The following is a 27,884-nucleotide window of genomic DNA, read 5'->3' as shown; positions in this document are numbered from 1 at the left end:
CCAGAGGGTGAAGGATCACAAACAGCACCACAGCTCAACTTCAACGGAAAAAATTATCGAGTAGTAATAAAGCAAATAGGTAAATCTCAGAAACGTACATCACCGTGCAAAAATAAGTAACAGGTATACAGAAACAGAAATGCCTATAAAGTACACAAAAAAATATAGGAAACCAAGACCATGGTCACACAACCCGGATAACCTACAAGAACCGATGAACTCTGGCCGTGAAAGCCTTCGACAATAATATATAGGGAACTTCCAAAGGAAAAAAAGTCCAGAGACTCTGGTTTCTTCACCAAACAATTCCAAAAAGGTAAGTTCCAAAATAAAGACGGTTGCCTCACCGTCCAATTCCAAACGAGGTAAGTTCCAAAACAGAAAAACAAAACGACACTTCCGGATTTTGTGTTCGTTTCGCGGTAGCTTCATCAGGTGGTGACAGGAGATTTCTTGGGATTACAACTGACCTCCAGGCGACAGAGATCAGTTCCCCTGGAGAAAATGGCCCCTTTGGAAGGTGGGCTCTATGGCATTGTACTCTATAGAAGTCCCTCCCATCCTCAAACTCCGCCCTTCTCAGGCTCCTCCCCCCAAATCTCCAGGTATTTCCCAATCTGGAGCTGGCAACCCTAAGATTTGGGGGTGGAGCCTAGGGAGGATGAAGGTTTTTTGGGGGGAGCTTCAGTTTCAGGAGTTAGGGGAGATTTAGTAAGGTCGCCAACCTCCAGATGGTGCCTGGAGATCTGGGATTACAACTGATCTCCAGGCGACAGAGATCAGTTCCCCTGGAGAAAATGACCCCTTTGGAAGGTGAACTCTATGGCGTGATACCCTATTGAAGTCCCTCCCATCCCCAAACTCCGCCTTCGGGCTCCTCCCCCAAAATCTCCAGGTATTTCCCAATCTGGAGCTGGCAACCCTAAGATTTGGGAGTGGAGACTGGGTTAGGGTGAGGGTTTTTGAAGGAAGCTTCAGTTTTGGAGATTTGGGGGTGGACGCTGGAGTTCTAGGGGAGGGGTTCAGCAGAGGTGTAGTGCAATGGAGTCCACTTTCTAAAGCAGTCATTTCCTCCTGGAGGTTGGCAATCCAGTGTCCCAGTGATGGGGGTGTTAGACTGGTCTCTGTCTCATCCTTCCCATCCCTTTGGGGAATTGTGCTAAGAACTAGTGTGGTGTAGCGGTCAGTGCTGTGTAGGCAAATAGGTTTCTAGGTCTTGTATCTCACTAAGAAATACATTACCTTGCTTAACCAGATGCCCCATAAGCAGTGATACAAGCTTTGAACTTTTCTAAGAAAAATTCCTTTTTATTGTAAATGCTTCAGAATATAAAAAGAATGTGGGATCAGGACATAGGGTACATCAGTTCCAGGCATAATTCAAGTCAGTTACAGTTACATTGTAAGAAAAAATCTTAACAGAATATTTCAAGTATAAGCAGATCATCTTAAGTAAGACTTACAGTAGAAATACTAAATTCATCATACCTCTAGGAGAGCCATGCTTCTGGGGAGATTCTCTAGACAGACTGGGCAGCATGTCTGCTAGTGAACTCCCAATTTCTGAACAATTTTAGACCCCTTAAATACCTTTTTTCAAGGAGAACTTTATGTTTATGTTAGCCCCCAGCGTCATATCTGATATCAAGACTTTTTTCAAAACAATAATTGTCCTTCAGAGCTTATCTCAAGGTTTCAGATATCTTCAACGATTGAAGATATCAACCTATGTTTAGACTAAACAATGTCAAACTAATATATTATAAGAAAATGACAGGTCAATGATGGCAGCAAGGCTATCATCATATAATGAAATCCAATCACCCCCCCATGTTACTTTTTTTTTCTTGGCACTTCTCTTCATGCTAGCTTCCTCTGAAAGGAAGGGGATTGTGATTGTGGACCAAATCCTTGCACCGTGAAAGTTGTCCTTTAGTATCTAGGTTTAAGGAATTTTTTTAAAAAATTATGGCCTGTGCTCAGAACTTTTGAGTTTGCTTTCTCTTTGTCCCAGAGTATGAGCTGAAGGTGTGTGATGCAGGTTAGGTGCTGGATAAGACATCTCATGGGTAGGAGAAATTCTTGGAATCTTTTGTATGTTGCCGTGAATTGTGCATTGGAAGAAAGATAGGATAGAAATGTAATAGGTAAGCTGCGTTACAGGCTGAAAGTCCACAGAGGCATCCTTCCCCAGCATGGGTTTCAGTTTCTTGTTGGGTTTCAGTTTCTTGGTTGTTAAAAGCCCGAGATCCATTTGCAGGGCAGGAGATAAATTTTGTTATGTGGGATGAGCAGAGAGGGGTTAGATTAGTGCCTTGTTTGTGTCTCACAAAGTCTCTGCTGTTGACTTTTAAAGAGATAGCTTGTTACTCTTGTGGGAAGGTCTCTTATTGAAGCCTTGGCTGAAAGTTACCGATAAATTTGGAGATTTGGGCATTACGCAAACTAAAGAACTTGTTCCCTCCCCCCCTTTGGTTTCCCTTTTTCTTTTGCTATCCATGACATTGGATACAGTATGAATTGCATACTGTAAATGAAAGCAAAAAAAGAATGACTCTGTTTTTACTGCGTAGTTCCAAGTAGCAGATGGCAGCATTTAAAGATCGGTGCCAGAACTTTGAACAGTCATGAGTCTCTTGAATGTTTAAGAGGCTCGGCCTATAGATTTCTTTCACACAATGCTCTGAGTTTTTCCTCCTTTCATTTATCTTCCTCTGAGATTTCTTGTCTCCCTCCAGCTGCTTGGGAATCTTTTCTTACACAGGGCTGTACTTTATGTGCTGGCCAAAACAGAAGTAGCAACGCCAGGCAAGGAAGAGCACAGATCTGGCTGGACGAAAGGGAATAATCTGAGCTAAGCCACTGACCTTCTGCTCAGCCATATGTCGAGAGATAGAGAGAACCTAGGAAGGAACCAAGAATTACTTTCTCTCTCCCCCACCCCCCGGCAGCCTACTTGCTTCACAAATCCAAAGATACCAAAATGCTGGCAGGGTTTTATTGGCTGCGTCTGCAAAAATCTGGCAGTGCCTGGCTTCACTGGGTTCGTTGGCAGGAATTAAAATGTGAAAGGCCTTGTAGAGATGGCAGGCACACACAGCGACAGCTGAACTCCTTGGATTGCGGGTATTCCAGAGTAGCGAGTTTTGCTGGGGAAAGTGGTTTGAAAATTGCATCGTTGGTGACTTACCCTTTCACTTTTGTTTCAAGTCAGCTGATGTTGCCGGTTTCTCATTCGACCTCTGTGTCAGAATTGCGAACAGCGATTTGAGCTGCAGACATGATCAAGTGATAATGCCTTCCTCTTTGCTGAGAAAAGCTTTACCTGCTAATTTCTGGAAATAATGCTGCTGTTGGAGGCCCAGGCCTTTCCTCTGGTCAGTTAGTAACCCTGGTTCAATATCATAGAATCATAGAATTGGAAGGGACACCCGGGTCATCTAGTCCAACCCCCTGCACAATGCAGGAAATTCCAAACTTCCTCCCCCGCACACCACCAGTGACCCCTACTCCACGCCCAGAAGGTGGCGAAGATGCCCTCCCTCTCATGATCTGCCTAAGGTCATAGAATCATCATTGCTGACAGATGGCCATCTAGACTTAAAACCTCCAGGGAAGGAGCGCTTACCACCTCCCGTGGAAGCCTATTCCACTGAGGAACCGCTCTAACTGTTAGAAAATTATTCCTAATGTCTAGACAGAAACTTTTGATTTAATTTCAACTCGTTGGTTCTGGTCCTACCTTCTGGGGCAACAGAAAACAACTCAGCACCATCCTCTATATGACAGCCCTTCAAGTACTTGAAGATGGTTTTCATATCACCTCTCGGTCGTCTCCTCTGCCGGCTAAAATACCCAGCTCCTTCAGCCTTTCCTCATAGGACTTGGTCTCCAGACCCCTCACCATCTTTGTTGCCCTTCTCTGGACACGTTCCAGCTTGTCTACATGTTTCTTAAATTGCAGTGCCCAAAACTGAACACAGTACTCTAGGTGAGGTCTAACCAGAGCAGAGTAAAGCAATACCATCACTTCGCATGATCTGGACACTATACTTCTGTTGATACAGCTCAAGATAGCATTTGCCTTTTTAGCTACCACATCACAGTGCTGAGTCATGTTCAGTGTTTGGTCTACTAAGACCCCAAGATCCTTTTCGCACACAATTCTGCTCAGGAAAGTCTCCCCCATCCTATAATTATGCATTTGATTTTTCCTACATAAAAGCAGGTATCTAGAACTTCTCCCAGCTGTGTAATATCCAGGTAGTATTTTAATTTACCTAGATTTGTAATAAGATTTTGTAGCATACAGTATTATCCTAGGAGAAAACATGGCGCTGTGTTTGGTGCTACCTCTGGAGATTGAGCATCCATCTCCATAAATCCATTTACAAGCTCAGACACTAGATTTTTTCCCCCAGTAGTTTCCGGTGTGTGATTTTAACTTGTCAATAGCCTCTTATAAAACCCTGTTTACAAGAAAGGAAAGAGCTCTATGAGCAAATAAAAAGCATCATGATAAATTATCGACAAACATATATTCCAAATTTATTGGCTGCTTGTTACCGTGCTTCCGCTGAAGGTTTTTGTTTTGTTGCTTGCTTGTATAATACTCTTTATGACTTTTTTCATGTAATTTTTTGTTTTATACATCACGGGCAACCTGGGACTGACAACTGTGCTGATAAAAACGCATGCGTCATAATTTAATATTGTTGTAAGAGCGAGCAAAACAAAGCTTGAACAAAATCGTAGTTTTCAAGAGGCAGCGTGCAAGACAGGTGGTGCTAACCTTGGCATCAGCATGCAGTAGCACTTTAGAGCATTCTAAGGCCGTCTTTCCAGCCCCCTCCAAAAATTCAAGATTCTGCCACTCCGTTTTAAAACTGTTCAGGTCTCCTTACCACACCATCCTCAGCAGAGGGTTGTGATATGTGTTCTAGGCTCTAGCATGGTATGGAGAGAGAGAACAGGGAGAAGCTTATCTCCCTCTCTCACAATACTAGAACACAGGGGTCATCTGCTGAAGCTGGAGGGTGACAGATTCAAAACAGATAAAAGGAAGTATTTCTTCACACAATGCATCGTTAAATGGTGGAACCCCCTGCTCCAGGATGTGGTGATGGCTGCCAACTTGGAAGGCTTTAAGGGAGAAGTGGACATGTTCATGGAGGAGAGGGCTATCCATGGCTACCAGTCAAAATGAATACTAGTCACGATGCATACCTACCCTCCAGGGTCAGAGGAGCATGCCTATTATATGAGGTGCTGTGGAACACAGGCAGGACTGTGCTGCTGCAGTCATCCTGCTCGTGGGCTTCCTAGAGGCACCTGGTCGGCCACTGTAAACAGACTGCTGGACTTTATGGGCCTGGGTCTGATCCAGTATGGCCTTTCTTCTGTTCTTATCTGCAGACCCATTCAGAAAGCACCGTGCCTGACTCTCACAGTGCAAGCGCCACAGCTTGATTAACTGCTTCTGTTTCATTGCTTTTGTAAATGCTTCTCCCCACACTTCTAAGCACGCTATCGTAGCCTCAATTGCATTGGTTTCAAAGTCATTGTTAAATGGAGTAGTAGCATTTTGAGCCGCGGCTCACTTCTTCAGATACAGCTAGAATTCTCTGGATGACCCAGGCTAGCCTGATCTCGTCAGATCTCAGAAGCTAAGCAGGGTCAGCCCTGGTTAGTATTTGGATGGGGGACCACCAAGGAATACCAGGGTTGCCGTGCAGAGGAAAGCATTGGCAAACCACCTCTGTTAGTCTCTTGCCATGGAAACCCCAAAAGGGGTCGCCATAAGTCGGCTACGACTTGACTCACACACACAGCATTTTGAGCATTTTCTTATAGGGAATCTGAAAAAAAATAGAAATGAATTCTGCTTGAGTGGAGAATGAGATTTTCAGTGCCTGTCAGAGCAGCTAGGGTAAGTGAGAGTAAACTTTTTTCATTGTTTCCTATGCAAGGATGGCACAGAAGAAGTATCTTGCAGCGAAGCTGAAAAACTACCTAAGGGAAGACAAGATTCAGCTGTGGAAACCTCCCTATACAGGCAGCAATAAGGAGGCCGGTGAGGAGTTGAAGGTAAGTCCTTTGTGGCCACTATGAACACATGAAGTTGCCTTATACTAAATCACACCCTCGGTCCATCAAAGTATTGTCTGCTCAGACTGGCAGCAGCTCTCCGGGGTTTCAGGCAGAGGTCTTTCACATCACCTACTTGCCTGGTCCCTTTAACTGTAGATGCCGGGGATTGAACCTGGGACCTTCTGCATGCCGAGCAGATGTTCTACCACTGAGGCACGGCCCCTCCCCTAAAGAAGTGATGGCCACCCACAGCATCAGGCAGTCACATGAACATATGAAGGGCCTTATACTGAATCAGAAGCTTGGTCCATTAAAGTCAGTATTGTCTATTCAGACCAGCAGTTGCTCTCCAGGGTCTCAGGCTGAGGTCTTTCACATCACCTAGTCCCTTTCACTTGCCTAGTCCCTTTTTTTTAACTGGAGATGCCGGGGATTGAACCTGGGACCTTCTGCATGCCAAGCAGATGCTCTGCGTCTAAGCCACAGCCCCACTGACCCACAGTGTTGTGACTTTTTTCATATAAGTTTACTGCTCTCCTGTCTCAATCCATGTTATTGCCTTAGGATCTGGCACGACAGTATTCGGCAAGGCTCAAGTGTAACAACAATGAAATAGAGGCCCTTCTGGAAGAAATACGTCGTAAAACGATTGAGCGGGGAACCGGAAATGAAGCTTATAAGGCAACGGGCGTTGCAGCGCTTGAAGTGGCCCTGCCTCCCAGGATGGGTAAAGTAAGCGAGTTACCTAAAGTTACCTAAACAACACAAGTTGTGGAGTAATTGCTGTAGTTATGCAGCGTGTTTCGTGTCGACTGAATTGCAGAGTGAGGTGACTGAAGAGAGTTTCAGTACTGAGAGGTGGGACAAAGATACTTCATTGCTTTACCTTCCTCAAATGCAAGTTGAGAATTAGAATGAAATAGTGCATACACTATTAAATTTCATGCTTGTCAAAGACACTTCACTTATTTGGTCATTAGCCAAGCCTCCCCCAGTTGTAAAGGTAGCCCCCTGTGCAAGCACCAGGTCATTACTGACTCATGGGGTGACGTCACATCCTGACGTTTACTAGACAGACTGTGTTTGCGGCGTGGTTGGCCATTGCCTTCCTCAGTCCTCTGCACTTTCCCCCCAGCAAGCTGGGTACTCATTTGACTGACCTCAGAAGGATGGAAGGCTGAGTCGACCTTGAGCCGGCTACCTGAAACCAACTTCTGTCAGGATTGAACTCAGGTCGTGAGCAGAGCTTTTGACTGTAGTACTGCAGCTTGCCACTCTGTACCTCGGGCCTCCTTAGACCCCAGTTATACTGACTGTCAAATCATTATTTTTAGCCTGACTTCAATCTGAAAATTTCATTATAAGGATATGCAAAGACCATTGATACTCACAGACTTTTCTTTAAACACAAAACCTCTGGGAAGTATGAATTTTTAAACATTGGGATGGATAATGCCTCTGTAACACTCCATCAACACAAAGCAGCTGACCTGAGTTGCAAGCTTTTTCAGGTCTCAGTACACTTAGACTACAATCTCTTGGATGTTCAGTGTTTCATTCTGTTCCATTCTTTTTTCAATCAACCCCCACTGCCCTTTGTGGCGGAATGGGGTGAGACCGTGCAGGATTTTCTTGTGGAGGGGGAGTCCCCTCCAAGAAGCCCTCCAGCTCCATATAATCCCTTCTGCTCCGCTTCAAGGGCTTAACTGGGGAGTGTCCAGGGCATTTTCCCTGTCCTGCCCCCCCCCCCAGCAGCTCTCAACCCAGTTGGGGTGTGCCCTGCTATCCTAAATGTTAATGATAAGTACCATTAGAAGAAGAGTTGGTTTTTATACCCCAATTTTCTCTACCTTATAAGGAGCCTCAAAGCAGCTTACAATTGCCTTCCCTTCTCCTCCCCACAACAGGCAGCTTGTGAGGTAGGCGAGGCTGAGAGAGTTCTGAGATAACCGTGACTGGCCCTAGGTCACCCAGCAGGCTTCATGTGGAGGAGTGGAGAAACAAAGCCAGTTCACCAGATTAGCATCCGCCGCTGATGTGGAGGAGTGGGGAATCACACCTGGTTCTCTGGGTTAGAGTCCACTGCTCTTAACCACTACACCACGCTGGCTCTCGTTAAACTAGGTTTAACAGGGATGGGATTTAATATACCACTGACACGCCCATTTCTCATGCCCTATGGGCAGACTGGCATTGCTGACGTGTCTTAATTAACATTCAAGAGTAAACAATCCCTAGAACAGGCCAGCGTCCTCGTGTTCTAAACTGTTCTTAACATCTCAAAGAGCAGTGAGGTACGGACAGAAGGAGCTGCAGCAGCTGTGCTGGGCAGTTGGGGCAGAGTCGTACAGTTTTACCTCGAGCTGTGAAATCGTGTTTGTGCGGGTAAGACAGAACTGCTTCAGCAGCCTTTTGGGTTCGGTACAGGGCATCAGAATTAACCTGACCGCCCTCACTGACTGCCCCCCCCCTTCCCTGTCAAGTTCTTTTGTGGCAGATACCTGGACTTTAGCTCCTGATACCATGCAACATATCCATGGAGGACCCAACACATTGGATCAGGCCTTTGAATAGTCTCCAAAGCTGCGTGGCTAAATTGACTTGAACTCTGAGAACAAGTAGCAGCATGAGAGAGCCAGCATGGTGTTGTGGTTTGGAGCGGTGGACTCTGATCTGGAGAACCAGGTTTGATTCCCCACTCCTCCACGTGAGCAGCAGACGCTGATCTGGTGAACCGGGTTGGTTTCCCTACTCCTACACATAAGTCCAGCTGGGTGATCTTGGGCTAGTTACAGCTCTCTCAGCCCTACTTACCTCACAGGGCGTCTGTTGTGGGGAAGGGGATTGCAAGCCGGTTTGATTCTCCCTGAAGTGGTAGAGAAAGTCGGCATATAAAAACCAACTCTTCCTCTTCTTCCAAAACAGCTTGCTTCTGTGTAACAAGGAAGTTGAGAGGGTGAACGTATTTCCCGAATCCTGGTGAATTATTATTCTGCAGGTTTGCTTGGCCCCTTGTTCCACTCTCGCCTTTTTTTTTGATTTTAACATTGAGGATTTCTAAAATTAATTCCAGGCCTTTGATTTCCTTCCATTTGTTCTGTCTTGCTTGTATTTCACTTTACCATACCGATCAGCACAAGAGATCATGCATATTGATAAAATCCAGCACACACAAGCAGATGAGTGCATCAGAATTCCTTTTATGCTGTTTTGTATCAAGGTGCACAAGCGCTCATGTGCGTTGATAAGATGGGTGGGAAGAGAGAATGAGAATGAACAGAAAGAAATTAAAATCATGGCAGATTTGATGTGCCCGGTGGTCTCTGTGAGGCGCAGAAGTCAAAACGCAAGGATGGCAGATCTGGAATAGGGGGGTGATTTAGAACCGTGAAGAATTTCGAAAGCATCATAGCATACCTTTGCTAGAATGCAGTATTTGTATTTTTAATTTGCAGACAAGAAAAGGGGTGCTGGAGACAAAACTGGTCATCACTGGCAAGGAGCTCCGATCTCAGTAAGTTAACTACCGCTTGCCCTTCTCTTGGTTTGTTTAGCATTTGGTTACACAGTGTTCTTTATAATGTGGTCACTTCTGATAAAGAATGTGTATTCTGCAACACCGTTTGGAAGCGGCCCTTAGATTTGCCAGGGAGATTGCATACTTGACATATGTATTGCAAATACTTAAATAAAACAGTTCAGCAGGATCCTAGTATAGTTCATTCAGAACTGACACATGAAGCTGCTTTATGCTGAATCAGACCCGTGCTCCATCAAAGTCAGTATTGTCTACTCAGACTGGTAGCAGCTCTCCAGGGTCACAGGCTGAGGTCTTTCACATCACCTGCTTGCCTAGTCCCTTTAAGTGGAGATGCCAGGGATCAAACCTGAAACCTTCTGCATGCCAAGCAGAGGCTCTGCCACTGAGCCACAGCCCCTCCCCAACTGATTTTCTGTGCTCACTGGGCTTTGAGTATTAAGTGCCATCAAGTCTCTTCCAACTCATGGCAACCCTATGAATCAATGTCCTCCCAAACGTCCTATCATCAACAGCCTTACTCAGGTCTTGCAAACTGAGGGCCGTGGCTTCCTTTATAGAGTCAATCCTTCTCATTGGGCTTTACCAGAAGTTAAGTATGCATAGGGTTGCCATGTGATGAAGGAAATGGCCAACCAGTTGCCTCTGGACGGCATTGCTATCAGGCCTTCTCCATTTTGTTGGCCTTTCTCTATTGCGTCTCCCCCATCTTGGCAACTGAGACTCACTCTTCTCTCCCAGGTATACGCAACCCTGAAAGCGAGTTTGTGTCCTTCTGCGTCACAAAGGCTAAGGGGCAGGACCGGGCCTCTTTTCACACAATTTCCTAACACTCACTGGGAATGAAGAGAGATGCCATAGCTCATGTTTGTCATGCAGGTCCCAGATTCAATCCCCAGCATCTCTTTTCCTAGCATGACTGTCTTTTCTAGTGACTCTTGTCTTCTCATAATGTGACCAAAGTACTATAACCTCAGTTTAGTAATTTTCGCTTCTAGGGTCAGGAGCCCTGTGGCGCAGAGTGGTAAAGCTGCAGTACTGCAGTCGAAGCTCTGCTCACGACCTGAGTTCGATCCCAACGGAAGTTGGTTTCAGGTAGCCGGCTCGAGGTTGACTCAGCCTTCCATCCTTCTGAGGTCGGTCAAATGAGTACCCAGCTTGCTGGGGGTAAAGAGAAGATGACTGGGGAAGGCACTGGCAAACCACCCCGTAAACAAAGTCTGCCTAGAAAACGTCGGGATGTGACGTCGCCCCATGGGTCAGGAATGACCCGGTGCTTGCACAGGGGACCTTTACCTTTACCTTAGGGTCAGTTCAGGCTTGATTTGATCTGTAACCCACTGATTTGCTTTTTTGGCAGCCCACGGTATCCGTCTTAAATAACTTTTAATAATACCTATTTTGCTTCACAGAATAGCACAGGCATATGGCTTGGAAGAAAACTGCATCAAAATAATTATAAATAAAAAGCAACTTGAGCTAGGTAAGTATCTGTTCATATGGTAGCTGATCGGCAGTGCAGCCGCAGTTAAAATGGTGTTGTCTCACTTCTTAGAAATCCATCTTAAGCTTTTTATTCCAATATCCCTCCCTTTGTCTGATGGGTTCATCTGGAGAGCCAGTGTGGTGTAGTGGTTAAGAGTGGTGGTTTGGAGCATTGGATTCTGATCTGGAGAACCAGGCTCGATTCCCCACTCCTCCACATGAGCAGCGGAGGCTAATCTGGTGAACTGGATCTGTTTCCCTGCTCCTACACATGAAGCCAGCTGGGTGACCTAGGGCTAGTCACAGCTCTCTTAGAACTCTCCAAGCCCCACCCACCTCACAGGGAGTCTGTTGTGGGGGAGGGGAAGGGAAGGTGATTGTAAGCCAGTTTGAGTCTCCCTTAAGTGGTAGAGAAAGTCGGCATATAAAAACCAATTTCCTCTTTTTCCTCCCTCCCCCCTTTTTCAGGGAAGACACTGGAAGACCAAGGGGTAACCCATAACGTCAAAGTGATGGTGCTGGAGCTGAAGCTGAGTGAGGAGGACACCCGAAGAAAAGTCCGAGAGGAGGAAATGCAGCATGAGGAAGAGACGGTGAAGAAAAAAGAAATGCGCAGAAAGATGCAAAGAACCAAGAAGGGCCTCGAAATATTGGCAAAAAGAGGTCAGTTACGATGATTTAAAAGGTAATAGTAGTCCCCTTGTGCAAGCACTGGGTCGTTACTGACCCATGGGGTGACATGACATCACAACGTTACTAGGCAGACTGTGCTTATGGGGTGGTTTGCCATTGCCTTCCCCAGTCATCTACACTTAACCCCCAGCAAGGTGAGTACTCATTCTACCGACCTCGGATGGATGGAAGGCTAAGTCAACCTTGAGCCGGCTACCTGAAATCGACTTCCGTCAGAATTGAACTCAGGTCATGAGCAGAGCTTTTGACTGAAGCACTGCAGCTTACCACTGTGCACCATGGGGCTCTCTGTTATCATACGATTATATTGTACGATTATTAGCAGTATGAATGAAAGTCCCAGTAAAATGTTTTACTGATGTTAATTTGGGAGCCTTGCATGACCAGTTTTTGACAATTACAAAATAGCTCATGAATCTACTGTTATGGTGTCCAGTGCAGATATAATAACTCAGCTAACAATCTGTTGGTTCGACAAGTTTTGAGTGTTCAGTGAACCTTTCTACTCCGTTGTGCCGGAGACACAAAACAATTCTTTATAAAACTGCCCGCCCTCTTTTCTTCAAACAGCGCACTTTGAAGAGAGACCTACAGTAGCTGGAGTGTCACACTAGCACTGGGGAGCGCTGGGTTCTAATCCCCTCCCCTTAGGCCTGGAGCTCACTGAGCGACCTTGAGCCAGTCGCCGGCTTTGGGCTGAACCTCCCTTTAAAGCTTGTTGTGAGGATAAAATTGGGAGGAGCCTCCCTATGCCGCCATAGACTCATGGAGGAAGAGTGATGGATGTTTGTGCGTCCACCTTAGACTTACCGTAACTGGAATACTTTGGTGGCCGAGAGCAAGTACAAGCATTAAATGGGAAATGACGAGGGGTACTGACAGCCCAGTGAGGGTAAGTTTGATTCACTGGTCAGAATTAAAGGGACGAGTTCAGATGCGCTCTTTGGGCCAGCTCATTTACCCCTCAGTACTCCATTTGTAAAATTAGAACTATTTTGCTGAGCTATTGTCTGTTCCCTAAAGATTTCCTGTGGTATTTTTAGAAGAAATTGCTAATTCCAAGAGAGAATCAGTATCATTTTTCAGTTAAAAGGATGGGTAAGTTTTGTGGTTCCTTAAGCTGGTTTTTCATCTTATGGAACTGGGTAGGCCTCCTTTCACTCTTCCTGAGTCGCATAATGAGCTTGAGAAAAACACAGAGGATTAGTGGGGTCGAAATCTTGAGGGTTGAACAGGTAGTCGTGCTTCTCACCGTAACGAAATGCACACAGTTTATTTGAATTGCAAGGAGTTAGACCGGATGCCTGGCAGTGACAATTTTCTGTAGTTGAAGATATTAATAATTTTCTTTCTGATCTTTGTGGCCTTCTGCAGACGACTCTTTGGATCCAGATACAAGGCCTTACCTAGATATAGCAAACCAGACTGGGAGAAAAATCAGTATTCCTCAACAAGCCAAACAAGTGAGCAGCTGCTGTTTTCTTTCTCTGAAGGACAAACTCTCTTTGTTTATGTGCTGTTTGGCAATGTTTTTTTTTAACATCAGTAAACTGTTCCCCCTCTGCAGGCTCTCTTATTAGCTATGGGGTATCATGAAAAGGGCAGAGCCTTGTTGAAGAACAAAGAATACTCCATGGCACTGCCGTTTCTATTGGATGCAGATAAACACTTCTGGTAAGAATCTCTTTACCTCTCGTTCCTGATTTCTGAAGAGGCACTTATACCACTAAAGAATATTCAAAGTATTTCGCATAAGGTTATCTTCAGCGATCCTTGCCACAAGCCTTGGAGGCAACCCAGTATTATTATCTCCACATTGCAGTGTGTGTGTGTGTGGAGGGGGGTCCTGCTCAAGGCCAGCTGCTGAGTTCATAGTAGAGGTGAGATCTGAGCCCAGAACATCCTGGTTCCACAGTAGCTCATTCCGTTAGCTGCTACACTAGCTTTTCCGTTCTTTAAGGGGTGGGGCGGTACCTCCGTTGTTGTCCTGCCCATCTTACATGCTGTTTCATCCAAAGTGCATCAGCTCTTGAGAAGGTGCAGAAAAGAGCAACCAAAATGATCAGGGCGCGAGAGCAACTGCCTTATGAGGAGCGGCTGAAACACTTAGAACTGTTTAGCTTGGAAAGAAGGTGGCTAAGGGGAGACATGATAGAGGTCTTTAAAATTATGCATGGTATGGAGAGAGTGAACAGGGAGAAGGTTTTGTCCCTTATAATACTAGAACACAGGATCATCAGCTGAAGCTGGAGGGTGAGAGATTCAAAGCAGATTTAAAAAGGAAGTATTTATTCACACAACGCATAGTTAAATGGTGGAACTCCCTGCCCCAGGACGTGGTGATGGCTGCCAACTTGGAAGGCTTTAAGAGGGGAGTGGATGTGTTTATGGAGGATAGGGCTATCCATGGCTATTAGTTAAAATGAATACTAGTCATGATGCAGACCTATTCTCTCCAGTACCAGGGGAGCATGCCTGTTATATTAGGTGCTTTGGAACACAGGCAGGACAATGCTGCTGCAATCGTCTTGTTTGTGGGCTTCCTAGAGGCACCTGGTTGGCCACTCTGTGAACAGACTGCTGGACGTGATGGACCTTGGTCTGAACCAGCAGGGCCTTTTCTTATGTTCTCTGCTGATGGCTGAGTAACCCTGAAATGCCGTGTGCCGAATATGCTGCTTATTGCTTTCCAGCGAATGTGGTTCGGACCTCCTGAACACCGTCGACAATTATGCAGTGCTGCAGCTGGACATTGTCTGGTGCTACTTCCACCTAGGACAGCTGGATTGCCTCGACGATGCCGAGAAAAAGCTCCTGGCAGCCCATGACTGCTTCCAGAAATGCTACGGGGAGAATCACGAAAGGCTGGTCACTATAAAAGTAAGGAAAGAAAGGAACTTGTGTGTTGTTTTGGAATTATCCTCTGCTTATTTAAAACACCTTTGGTTTTGGAAATTGAACCTTCCAATGTAGTTGATTATCTTTGGTGCTTGGGACGGCTTCTCTCCTTATACGCAGGCACTCTGAAGAACTAAAGCATGCCCCTTCAGAACGGGGATGAGAACAGGTGGCAGCTCGAGTTCTGTAGGCTTGCCCGTCATAACATCTTTCTACATCGGATTGTCACGCACCGTCCTCCTGAGGGGTTGCAGGCCAGAAGAGACCCAACGAACGCTCTGGTTCATTCAACCAGTTGATTCTATTCACCAATATACACTTTTGAAATAAGCACCAGCAATGAAATGACCATCTGTAAAGCACAGCTCATACAGTCTTAAAGCTGAACGCACACATTTATAATTTTTCTTCCTTATTTAGTAGGAGTTAGAAACTGTTGATGCAAATGAATGTGCAGACATCTGCTTTTAGAAAAGTCACTATTAAATACTTTACATTCCTTTTCTTTACAGACGGTCATTGTATTGTTAATTGCTGGGGCTTGTTTCGAAAGTGTATACTGGTGAATAGAATCAATTTGTTGAATGAGCCAGAGTGTTGTTATTTCTTTGTAGCATTATTCAACGTGTGGGCAATTGTGTTTTGTATACAGAAGAAACCCAAGGCAAAAGAGGCCCAGTGATTTTGGCTTGGTCTGCTTGAACCTCACTAGTGGAAGGAAAACTCTTCCTCTCCAAAAGCTTGTTTGGGTCCAAGATAGGCTTGTCTAAATTACTTAATCACAAAAAATGTGAGCACATGTGTACACAAAATATTGTCGAAGGCTTACATATGTACACTTTTTTTGAGCATTACCTTCTCTCCTCTGTGAGAGAAACGTCACTCCCACAAGCCACTGTGTCCCGTGCTTTGCCTTATGCATGGGGATTTCAAGCAGGCTGAGATCAAGGGAGAGGGAAGAATCAGGTTAATAGAAGAACGGGAAGTCACGGGATTTACGAGGGCTGGCTGTGAGGTCATCTCTAATGGACGGAAAACACATGCATAACTCCAAGGAACAACCGAGACAGATGGCGGGGGGAACGTGAGTGAAAGTACCCCTGCGTAAGTGTGTCTCAGGGGAGACTGGCTGGAGCCTCCAAAGAGGGCTGTATAAATACAGTCCACCTGAATGAGGACTGCTCTTCCTTTTTGCAAATTGCCCCACACTTTGCAGCTCTTTTCATAACCTCCAGCTACCAGTCTGTAAGGTTTGGGATCTTGAATTAGCATGACAAATAAAGGAATAATCCTCTAGAAGTGCAGGCATTCAGCCTCCTGCTCCAATTAACCCTAACAAAAGGAGTGGAATCTAATCCCCCCTCATGTAATCCACTGGGAAGGTGCTTTCTGTGTGTTGGCCTGAATAGGTAGGTGTGGAAGCGACAGAATAGGAGGGGGCAATCCAGCCAGGCCCCTGGAGGTGAACTGCAGCTTCGCAAGAGCCCAGGTCCTCTTCCGCAGCTGCCACTCGTTTCAGCGGGGCTTATCCAAAAGCTATTCCCTTGAAGGGGGCCCTGGGTGGACAGGAATGTGGGAAAGAAGGGCTGCGGACGACGAAGGCCGAGGGAAGCTGCTGATCAGGGGCACTGTATAAAGGCTGATCAGCGGTGTTGCAAATGCAAAGCAAACTAGAATCTTGCGTTCCCCCACCCTGAGCCTTCAGAAGGGATTGACCTGTTAGTTACAGAAACTCGCCCAGAGGATGACTCGGTGCTTTTTGTAAAGCGCTTTGTGGCTTAAGAGCCAGCGTGGTGTAGTGGTTAAAAGTGGTGGTTTGGAGCGGTGGACTGTAATCTGGAGAACCAGGTTTGATGCCCCACTCTTCCACATGAGCTGCGGACGCTAATCCGGTGAGCCGGGTTGGTTTCCCTACTCCTACACATAATGCTAGCTGGGTGACCTTGGGCTAGTCACAACTCTCTTAGAGCTCTCTCAGCCCCACCTACCTCACAGGGTGTCTGGTGTGGAGAGGGGAAGGGAAGGTGATTGTAAGCCGGTTTGATTCTGCCTTAAGTGGTAGGTAGGAAAAGCCGGCATATAAAAACCAACTCTTCTTCCTCTTCCTTCTCCTCCACATGAAGCCTGCTGGGTGACCCTGGGCCAGTCACAGTTCTCTCCGAACTCTCTCAGCCCCACCTACATTACAAGTTGTCTGTTGTGGGGAGGGGAAGGGAAGGAGATTGTATGCCACGTTGAGACTCTTTAATGGTAGAGAAAAGCGGGGTGTAAAAACCAGCTCTTCTTCTTCTTCTATAGCTCCAAATGGGTTAGACCCAGAGGACCTGAAGGACTGCCTCCACCCTTATCAACCAGCCTGAGTCTTCGGTTCAGTCCTGGGGGCCTTCTCAGGAACCAGCCCTGGCAGAGATTCAGCACATGGGAACCTGGGGTGGGGGGCTTTTCCAGTTGTTGCCTCTTAACTTTGGAACTCCCTCCTGCAGGAGTTGAACAAACCACTTCCCTGAAGGCCACCCAGATGGATTAGAAGTCCTTCCTTTTCCAGAGGGCCTTTGAATGAGAGCAGTCAGATGTGTGCTGGGGAGGAGTGTTGTTATTGGAAGTTTATTTTTCATTGACTCCTGATGTATTCTAATGGTTAATACTCTGTTTGACTGAATTTCTGTGGTGCCTTAATTAGCTTTTTAAAATTGATTTTATTTGTATTGTATAAAGTGTCTTGGGAACTTTCAGCTGAAAGATGATAATAATTTATATTTTTGAGAGGGAAGCCATGTTGGTCTGTCTGTAGCAAAGTAAAAATGAAATCAAATGGTATCGACTAACCAAGCTTATTTCATCCCAAGCTCTCATGAGTCAGACACCTGACTGTGACCTATCATCATTCTTTAAGTGTCACAACCACATTTGTTCCAGTCCCTTAGGCAGGGATTCATAGCTGATTGGATCCTCAAGAGGCCCCTCTCTGCCACACCTCCTTTTCTCCCCACACCTTTTATTTCCTGCGATTTTGTTCATAAATGTTTGTGTACAATTTCCATTCCCCTGCGCATCTATCTGAAGAAGTGAGGAGTAACTCAAGCTTATGCTGAAATAAACTTGGTTTGTCTTAAAGGTACCACTTAATTTCATGGACTGCCAAAAAAACAAAAAACAGATCAGTGGGTTGTAGATCAAATCAAGCCTGAACTGACCCTAGAAGCGAAAACAACTAAACTGAGGCTGTCGTACTTTGGCCACATTATGAGAAGACAAGAGTCACTGGAAAAGACAATAATGCTAGGAAAAGTTGAAGGCAGCAGGAAAAGAGATTCATAGCTGATAGATGCCCAACAAGAGATGGATTGACTCTATAAAGGAAGTCATGACCCTCAGTTTGCAAGACCTCAGCTAGGCCGTTAAGGATAGGATGTTTTGGAGGACACTGATTCATAGGGTCGCCATGAGTCAGAAGCGACTTGACGGCACTTAACACACACATTTATTCAACATGAAGGCATCTTCTCTTATGTTCTGGGGCTGGTCTCCACCTCTCTCTTTTAACCTACTCCAGAGGAAGACGGCAAACTAACAGAAGGCCAAATAATGTGCATCTGTTATTGGCTCTGGACTGCCAGTGGCCCCGTTTGTAAATCCTTCTGTCTTTCTATAGGGTAGTTCTGGGAGAGAGAAGGCTTTATTTCTAAGGCTTTACCTGCTCCAAGGAATCAGCCATTATCACAACGGCAGAGAAAAAGAGGCTGCTGAATATCTGCAGAAGGCAAGTTTGGTTTTGTTTCTTGTTTTTTTTTGGGGGGGGGTATTCAATAAACCTCTCCCTAATGTTACAAGTCTGCCCTGAACAGCCCAGACTAGCCTGATCTCTTCAGAAGCTAAGCAGGGTTGACCCTGGTTAATACTTGGATGGGAGACCGCCATGGAATTCCAAGGTTGCTGTGCAGAGGCAGGCAATGGCAAACCACCCCTGTTGGTCTCTTGCCTTGAAGACCCTATGAGGTCACCATAAGCTGGCCGTGACTTAATGGCACTTTCCACCACCAAGGTTACAAGTCTAGGAATATTTACCTGGCAGTACACTTCATTATGAGCCCCGTGGCGCAGAGTGGTAAGCTGCAGTACTGCAGTCCAAGCTGTGCTCACGACCTGAGTTCGATCCCAATGGAAGTTGGTTTCAGGTAGTCGACTCAGCCTTCCATCCTTCCGAGGTCAGTAAAATGAGTACCCAGCTTGCTGGGGGTAAAGGGAAGATGACTGGGGAAGGCATTGGCAAACAACCCCGTAAAAGAAAGTCTGCCTAGTAAATGTCGGGATGTGACATCACCCAATGGATCAGAAATGACCCAGTGCTTGCACAGGGGACCTTTACCTTTTTACCTTCATTAAACTCTGTGGCAAAGCCTTAAGGCTTCAGTGGGATCCCCCCCCCCTTAACACAGAACTGACTTCTTTACCATCCCCTCTCCCCCTTTTGTTGAAGTTTATTTCTGTACAGGGTAAGATTGTAAGCTGTATGCCCATATTTTACTTTTCCCTGCTCTTTCCGACTTTCGCAGGCACACGGTTTGTTTCGAGAGTTGTGCATAGATCCTGAGAAAATCAGCAGCTTGCTGCTTCTTGGATTTTCTGCCCAGGAAGCTCGCCTGGGTCTTCGCGCTTGCGATGGAAACGTGGATCGTGCTGCCAGTCATATTTCCAACCAGAGAGAGGTATGGGTCCAGGAAAATCTTGTGCTGTGCCATAAAGCTATTTTTGTGTCATTGTGATATATCTATATAATGCACATATACGTACCTATGGATAAAAGCCCATAGCTACCAGCTCACTTTAGCATCCTTTTAATGGAAGATGGTTTCTAGGGTGTATGATCCTATGTCACAAAAATAATAAAGCTACATTTAAGAAAAGCAGTCATCTCACAAGCAGCTGTCTCCCTGCGTTTGTATGGGCAGAGCTGTACTCTCATGCACATGTGGTGCCCTCTGCCACTTGAAAAGGTCTTGCACCAAATCCCCAAACTTTTTTGGGCTGATTAACAAGCTGTCTAAGCATTTGCGGAGTGAGGGGAAGGGTGCCTTGCTGTAAGTAACTCAACAGAATCTTTGCACAACCAGCATGGTGAAGTGGTTAAGAGCGGTGGTTTGGAGCGGTGGAATCTGATCTGGAGAACCAGGTTTGATTCCCCGCTCCTCCTCATGAGTGGTGGAGGCTAATCTGGTGAACTGGATTTGTTTCCTCACTCCTGCACATGAAGCCAGCTGGGTGACCGTGGGCTAGTCACAGCTCTCTCAGCCTCGTCTACCTCACAGGGTGTCTGTTGTGGGGAGGGGAAGGGAAGGTGATTGTAAGTCGGTTTGATTCTTCCTTAAGTGGTAGAGAAAGTCGGCATATCAAAACCAACTCTTCTTCTTCAACCCTTCCAATGGTATCCTTAAAATCTGTTGCTCAGTGGAAGCTGAACAGATTTCTCCAGTACCAGCTTCTCTGAGGGCTGCCATTGTGTCAAGCTCTTTTGCAAAATGCAAGGAAGTGTTTTACGTATTCACCTGAAGTAGTTGTAGAGTGTGCGTACGGGGGAAGTAAAGCATAAATTCCTTCTTGCGGCTCCGACAGAAGAAGGCAAGCGATCCATCTTTCTTTGGGGCAGGCTTGACTCTTCCTTATTTCTTGCAGGTGAAGGAGCAAATACGGCGAGAGGAGCGAGGCAAACGGAGGAAGCGATCTGAGGATATCAACTCCTTGAAAAGTATGGGCTATTCAGATCGAGCAGCCAGAGAAGCTCTTCACCAGGCGAAAGGAAACCTTGAACTCGCTGAGAAGGTGAACGCTCTCTTCTGCACCATTACTTTAGCAGGACACCCACCTTGCGAGAAAGCGCTCTGCTTTATATTCTCAAGCCTTCTTCGCGCCACCCATTCCAGTATTATTGCCTCTGTGAAACATGCCAACTTGAAGCTAGCAAATCAGGTTTGCTGCTGTGTAGAATCTTTCATCAAAATTGGCTGAAATTGCTGGAATTTGCATGCCAAGGCTTTCTGTAACTGTTAAGTGGGAAACTAATGGATTTCAGTTACCAAGGAAGTGGGATTTCAGTGACCTCAGGAGGTGGTAAGCTCTCCTTCCCTGGAGGTTTTTAAGAAGAGGTTAGATGGCCATCTGTCAGCAATGCTGATTCTATGACCCTAAGCAGATGATGAGAGGGAGGGCACCTTGGCCATCTTCTGGGCATGGAGTAGGGGTCACTGGGGGTGTGGGGGGGAGGTAGTTGTGAATTTCCTGCATAGTGCAAGGGGTTGGACTAGATGATCCTGGTGGACCCAACTCTATGATGCTAAGCGGGAAACTAATGGATTTCAGTTACCAAGGAAGTTGGAAGAGGGAGCAAAGAGTTGCATCGGGGCTGTGGCTGTCTCCTGTAGGTTTGGAGGAGTGGTTGTTAAAAGTGAGGAGCTGTGGAACATACCAAGTGATATGGCTTTGTGTCTCTTGAGTACATGTTATGGTGAGGGTGCCCAGTGCCTCACAGACTCAGGAGGGGGCATTGAGACGCTATCTCAACAAACATTTAAATGCAGGTGAACATCCATCTGTCAAATAGAATTAAGATGTCTGTAGGCTTTAATCTTAAATGCACTTACTAGAAAATACAGCCTGTTGATTTCAGTAGGGCTTACTGTGAGCAAGTATATGGTCAGGGACCTGTGGTTCTGACCCCTTCGTTGCAAAGTGGCAGAAAGGGAGCTTTAGGGGAAAAAACGTAAAATTATTTTGCAAGTTAAAAAGGCCAAAGCTCCTTCAAAATAATCAGGAACTGCGATGGATTTGCTGGTTCTTGGAAATACATCACAGTATTTGCCAAATAACTTTTTAAATGCACAGTAGAAGTTTTAATGCACAGTAGAAGTGCTTGAACAAATGGCAGGAAGATCCACTCATCTTTCACTCGCAAGCTTTAACACCACGTCAGTTTTTCACACTTCTGGATATCTTTTGTCAAGATTTAATTGGGGGGCGGGGGACATTAATTCTGCACAGCGCTGAAAAATGGCTTGCATTCCACAGCTGCATTTTGCCGCTGAAGCAGGCTAAGCTCTAAAGAGCCGCCCTTTGAGTTCACGTGTCCAATGGCGTTTTGAGAAACGTGAGCCCAGATGCCAGCGCTTAATGCTGCATGACAAACGGCTTTGGAAAGGGAGGGAAGCCATTTGTGACGGGGAGCAGTCAAAGCAAGCCAAGGCCTTGGGTGGGCCTAGAGTAGCTCTTTGGGTCCCGGCCAGAGTACAGCAAAGTTGGCCATCTTGCAAATGTGGGAAACTCAGTGTTTGCTGCAGTTCTGTTTTAGCACTCATTTGAAAATAAAAAGGAGTCACTGGTGTACAACCCTTACTCAGAGAGATGCTGGTTGTTTCCAAATTAGGGGAATACCATAACAACATAAGAACATAAGAAAAGCCCTGCTGGATCAGACCAAGGCCCATCGAATCCAGCAGTCTTTTCACACAGTGGCCAATCAGGTGCCTCTAGGAAGCCCACAAACAAGACGACTGCAGCAGCATTATCCTGCCTGTGTTCCACAGCACCTATATATAATAGGCATGCTCCTGGAGAGAATAGGTATGCATCACGACTAGTATTCATTTTGACTAGCAGCCATGGATAGCCCTCTCCTCCATGAAAATGTCCACGCCCCTCTTCAGCCTTCCAAGTTGGCAGCCATCACCACCTCCTGGGGCAGGGAGTTCTGCAATTTAACTATGCCTTGTGTGAAGAAAGGCTTTTATCTGTTTTGCCAGCGATGGTTCAGTCTAACCTACAGCCGGACCAAACGGAAGGAGAGAATGGCACAGCGGGGCTTAATGATAGAAGCGTAGAGCCTTGGCTGGGGGTTGAGTACAAACCGAAAAGGGGAAGGGCCCTGGCTCAGTGGCAGAGCACCTGTTTTGTCTGCCCAGACTCCCGGGTTCATTCCCTGCATCACTGGTTACAGGAACTTAGGAGACAGGTGTGTCGGGAAAGACCTTTCTCTGCCGCGGACCCTGGAGAGCCGCTGCCTGTCGGCATCTTAACTCAAATGATGCTTACAGTACGGGGATTGACTAGTGCAGGGGTGTCAAACATAAGGCCCGAGGGCCGGATCCAGCCCCTTGAGAGCTCTCATCTGGCCTGTGAGGCAGCCACACACACACCCCACTCTCAATCTGGGCCGGCGAGGCACGGCCCTGGCCCAACCAAGTGACATTTATGTCATATCCAGCCCTCGTAACAATTGAGTTTGGACACACACACACACACCGAACTAGTGTGTACAGAGAGATGATGAGTGAGGCGACCCACTGGGTCTCAGCCAGATAGATTGTCTGGTGTGGTATAGGTGTGGCACTCAGTTGGCCCTTAGCCCAAACTTGTGCAAGATTTTTGTGCTGCTTTTGATTAAGCTGCTTCCAATTAAATGAATTTGATGTTCCTGATTTTGGGCTTGTCTGTCTCTTGATTATGCTACTTGCTTTTATTCTGCTGCATTGTTTGCCAGGTTATTATTAGTATCTTTTAGATTGTTGTAAACTCCTTTGTATGAGCCCCGTGGCGCAGAGCGGTAAGCTTCAGTCCAAGCTCTGCTCACAACCTGAGTTCGATCCCGACGGAAGTCGGTTTCAGGTAGTCGGCTCAAGGTCGACTCAGCCTTCCATCCTTCTGAGGTCGGTAACATGAGTACCCAGCTTGCTAAGGGTAAAAGGAAGATGACTGGAGAAGGCACTGGCAAACCACCCAGTAAACACAGTCTGCCTAGTAAACATCAGGATGTGACGTCACCCCGTGGGTCAGGAATGACCCAGTGCTTGCACAGGGACTGCCTTTATCTTTTTTTAAGCTCCTTTAAGCAGAAGTGGAAAAGAGATCTAAGTATTGGTATGTAAGGAACTCTGACATGCGGAGTCTAGGGACAAATGTTGCTTTGATTCCCTTTCCGGGCCCACAACTGTTTCTCTCTTCTCCAGGTCATTCTTGATAACCCCCAGCTGCTCCTTCCGGAGGACGATGGCCCATTGCTTGGGGATCCCTTCCAAGTTCCCCAGGAAAGTGTTAACCAAGTAAGTGCTTTCAGTGCATTTAGAAGTAAGCTTTAAAAAAAAAAATCAATTGATTTCACAGCCAGATTTAAATGTGAGAAAAAAGCACTCACCCATGGAACCGCGCATTCACAAAGCGTCTTGTTGGAACTTGGCTGAGCTCAGCGCAAGATCACAGGGGGCGAGCACTTTTGCTTCAGCCAGCATCACATTGGAATCCAGCCTCAGTTTTGTTTTCTTGTCCTTTTCGAAGCCAGCCTCGGTACTTTCTCGCTCCAGAGCCCATATTACTCATCTCTCCTGCGGAGCCTGTTGGCAGCCAAATGCAAATGCACTGGACTCCCGTGTGCGTGCATGCACACAGGAAGTGGGCCAGGGATCGTGTCAGCCAGTGACCCGTTCTGATGGAATGCTTTTGTGTGCCTGCGGCCAGAAGAATCTCTGTCCAAGCCACACAGAGCTCTGATCGGAACTGGCTCTGGGGACAGGACTTACAAACGTGTGCAATGGAACGGGGACCCTTAGCTACACATGACAATCCTGGCACATCTTGACTTTAGAAGAAGAAGAGTTGGTTTTTATATGCTGACTTTCTCTACCACTTAAGGGAGAATCGAACCGGCTTACAATCACCCTCCATTCCCTTCCTCACAACAGACACCCTGTGAGGGAGGTGGGGCCGAGACAGTGTGACTAGCCTAAGGTCACACAGCTGGCTTTGTGTGTAGGAGCAGGAAAACAAATCCAGTTCACCAGATTGGCATCCACTGCTCATGTGGAGGAGTGGGGAATCAAACCCCGGTTCTCCAGATTCCACCGCTCCAAACCACGTCACTTAACCACTACACCACACTGGCTCTCTTCACAATCTTTTTTTTTTTTTAATGGGGCAACGGAGATGGGTTGCATACCTGCTTCTGTGACAGACAGGAGGCTGTCCTGCCCCTGAGCAGTAAAACAGCCAATCAGCTGTTTTGACACCTGAGACCAAGGGTGTTCTGCTCCAGCATCCATTCTCTTTGGGGGGGGGGGGGTTTGAGGGCTGCCAGAGGGCAGCAAAGGGAGCAGGCGGTTTGGTGTGCAGCTCTGCCTTGTAGTACGGCAGTTTATCTCTACCTCTGGGAGAAGCTAGAGTTGTGAGTCCCGTCTCTGGTGACAAACAGACCTGGTAACTACCATCTTTGAAGAGGAGTCACTGCCTAACCAGAACGTCAGTAAATCTTCTTTGCTGTTTTTTTAAACCTCCTGCTTCAGTGATCTTTGTACACTTTAGGCACAACACAAAACTTACCTCACAAACAGACGCTCTCGCTTTAATTAAAAAAAAGCGTATCAAAGCGAATTGATTATGTTAGCACATCTTTTCGTGCTTGTTGCGTTTGCTCATCTCCACTTTTTGGAATACCACCTCCATGGGGCTTGCCCGCCGATACCTATTTTTTGACAATTCTTCGGGTCTGTAGAGCCTTCTTTTTAGCTAGATTAAACGTTAACCCTTCTGTGGTTTTGCAAGGTAAATTTTTGAACCTGCCATATTCGGCAAGAACTTGTCCGTGCTCTTCCATTTCCATCGATTCTCTAGCTCATGTGCTCTTGGAATGTCGTTTCTATGAGGATCTTAGATTACGATATAGCTCTCCTCTCTCTTAATAGATAAATCTAATGCCTCTGTGTCTGAGATGATGCCTTTTTAATTTAGTGACAGGGATCCCAAGGCTACACTGGCAGTGGCATGATTTATCTCAGTCCTTATAACCCCCAAACAATAGATTTAAAACTATGCTGCTCAAAATTAATGGATCAAAGAGCTTCTAAGGGATAAAGGAAAACTAGCCTCACAGCGGCCACCTAAAGCCCCGACACTTGCTACTTTAAGAACATCTTGTAATTGGAGGAGAAGGTTTATCTCTCAAAACCAAGCAGGTTCCCCACATTCATCAGAGAGGTAGTGTGAAGGTCCCCTTGGGTCCTGAACCGACCTCATTCACAGCAACCTGTGTGCAGGGGGTGGAGGCTTATACTCATACCCTGCATCCCCATATGGGATTTTTGTATTTAAAGATTTGTACAGCCAGGACTCTTAAGCTGTGGATCAGAGCAGGGTCTTAAGTTCCTTTGCCTCTCATTTGTAATAGTGCATGTTTTCACTGTGCCAGCCTAGCGCAATGGTTAGATGTGGGGAGTCTACACCTCCATGTCCCCGTGGTGCTCTGAAGCGTCCCGATGCATGTCTCTCTCTTTCTTTCTGCCTGCACAGCCTGACACAGCTTCAAACGCATCTCCGTCTGGAAAGCAGCTCTGAGCTCCTTCAGAGGGAAAAAGGCAATAAAGTGTAACCGGTGAGAGTAAACAGCAAGAGTAAAGCGTGTTCTTTTTCCTTGTCTCTTTGTTGCCTAGTTGGTGTACATGGGATTTAATGCGGAGACAGCCGCACAAGCTTTGCGGGTGTTCAAGGGCAACGTTCAGCTGGCCGTCCAGACGCTTGCTCATTATGGAGGTTCCCTTCCCGACGACCTGCAGGCCTCTTCTGAGAGCACCTCTCCCTCGAACGAATCCAGCTCTTCCCAAGGATCTTCCACAGGTTCTGCAGGTGAAGGGGCTGCTTTTGGAGCCGGGGGGGGGGGGAGTGCCGGCAGCGGCGGGAAAGGCGGACCCCGGAAGTACCACGAAAATCCCATTCTCCACAGCAGGTTCAGAAGCAGGCCTAGTCCCTTAGTTTCTTGGCAAGAAGCAACCTGCTTGCCCAACTGAGCAGCTGTGGAGGGAACATTCAGCGTTAAGGCAGACCCTCGGCTATAGAGCTAAGCTGTTTGGCTCAGTCATCGACCCCTTCCCCAGTTTCTCAGAATGCCCCCCATCTCCATTTCTACAGTAGCCCTTGGCCCACAACTCTCTTGAGATTGTCACACAGTCTCAGTGCACGTTCTGCCAGACTGTTTGTTTGAACCCTCTGAATTTTCTCTTTTTGTCATCACTGCTGGCCTCCCCGTCCTTCCCCCTCCAACTGTTTCATGGGAGGCTCACTGCCGCTATTTATGAATATTGAATGCCATCTTATTTATCAATTTATACGGCATACAGAGTTTTAATGAAGTTTTAAAGTATGTTTTTACTGATGTTTTATTATGCGTTGTAACCCGCTCTGAGCCGAGCTTGCTGGGAATGAGGGCAGACTATAAATATAAGGAAATAAATAAGTAAATAAATAAAATGAGGCTGCTTTCACACATGTTGGATAGTGTGCTTTTGTGATGCTTTGCAAGTGACTTAGGTCATTTACGCATGGGAGGTTTTGCCTTGGATTTTCCACTCTCTAGATGCACATTTTCCCCATCTGAATTCTCAAAAACTGAAAAATAAGCCCCCATGCAGAGTTTTGAGAATTCGAATGGGGGGAAATGTGCATCTCGAGAGCAGCAGATCCAAGTCAAAACCTCTCACGCGTAAATGGCCTGAATTTCCTTGGGAGAAATGGGAAAATCCACTTGCAAAGGATCGTGGAATCCAAGGTACGTGAAAGCAGCCTACACTTGTGAAAACTTTGCGACGGAGGCATTCCACTGCAAAGATCCTTTGGCCAATGCACCTTGCTGCAAAGGACCATGGGAACAGAGCTACTTGTGTAGGGCAGGGCTTCAGCACGGAGGCTGGGAAGGGGAGAGACGCACTTCACAGCACCTGCAACGTTTCTTCCTCGCAGGCACTTCCGGGGCTTCAGCTGATGAGGACATGGAAGAAGCAGATGTGCTCAACGAAGTCATAAAGGACATTCCAGAACACGAGGAAGATTATTTGGATCTGACTCTGGAAGAGGAAGAAACGGTCATTACGGAGTACCTCTCTTACCTTCAGCACCTGCCGACCGAGCCCAAGTAGTCAAGGCTCCGAATGCTCCAGTCTCAGCAACATCGAACTGCATAATTCAGGCTCCATTCCCCAGGGAAATGAGATGCGTTCAAATCTCGCTGAAATCCATGGGGTGCTTCAGTCACGGGTACCTCGAGGAGCCCCATTCATTTCTGAGGGAGTTCAGCGCAGCTGATTTTGCCTGGGCCAGTGCCTGGGGTTGTCGACCTATCTGAGCCACGCTTTTGCCGGATGCCTTAAGTTCAATA

The 27,884-nt window shown here is 46.5% G+C and overlaps 1 protein-coding gene across 1 annotated transcript; it reads left to right on the top strand.

Moving 5' to 3' along the window:
- Positions 1–5,970: 5,970 nt before the first annotated feature.
- On the top strand, positions 5,971–27,648 carry NUB1 (negative regulator of ubiquitin like proteins 1). The gene is made up of 14 exons (XM_056857897.1): positions 5,971–6,087; positions 6,655–6,822; positions 9,546–9,604; positions 11,041–11,111; positions 11,582–11,776; positions 13,181–13,269; positions 13,374–13,480; positions 14,500–14,686; positions 18,357–18,464; positions 19,258–19,410; positions 20,375–20,521; positions 23,698–23,790; positions 26,167–26,359; positions 27,470–27,648. The coding sequence occupies exons 1-14, from the start codon at positions 5,971–5,973 to the stop codon at positions 27,643–27,645; spliced, it is 1,863 nt and encodes a 620-aa protein (XP_056713875.1). The 3' UTR covers positions 27,646–27,648.
- The last annotated feature ends 236 nt before the right edge of the window (positions 27,649–27,884 follow it).

Source organism: Euleptes europaea, chromosome 11 (assembly GCF_029931775.1).
Source record: "Euleptes europaea isolate rEulEur1 chromosome 11, rEulEur1.hap1, whole genome shotgun sequence".
In the NCBI taxonomy this organism is placed as follows: Eukaryota; Metazoa; Chordata; class Lepidosauria; order Squamata; family Sphaerodactylidae; genus Euleptes; species Euleptes europaea.
The sequence above is the reverse complement of the archived record's forward strand: the minus strand, read 5'-3'. Positions and strand labels throughout refer to the sequence as shown.

What these genes read in the sequence shown, in the direction of transcription:
- NUB1 (XM_056857897.1), top strand. Translation starts at nt 5,971, where the DNA reads ATGGCACAGAAGAAGTATCTTGCAGCGAAGCTGAAAAACTACCTAAGG. An exon ending in CTGCTGAATATCTGCAGAAG is followed by an intron (nt 18,465 to 19,257) that starts GCAAGTTTGGTT and finishes CGACTTTCGCAG; the next exon opens with GCACACGGTTTGTTTCGAGA. An exon ending in ATATTTCCAACCAGAGAGAG is followed by an intron (nt 19,411 to 20,374) that starts GTATGGGTCCAG and finishes TATTTCTTGCAG; the next exon opens with GTGAAGGAGCAAATACGGCG.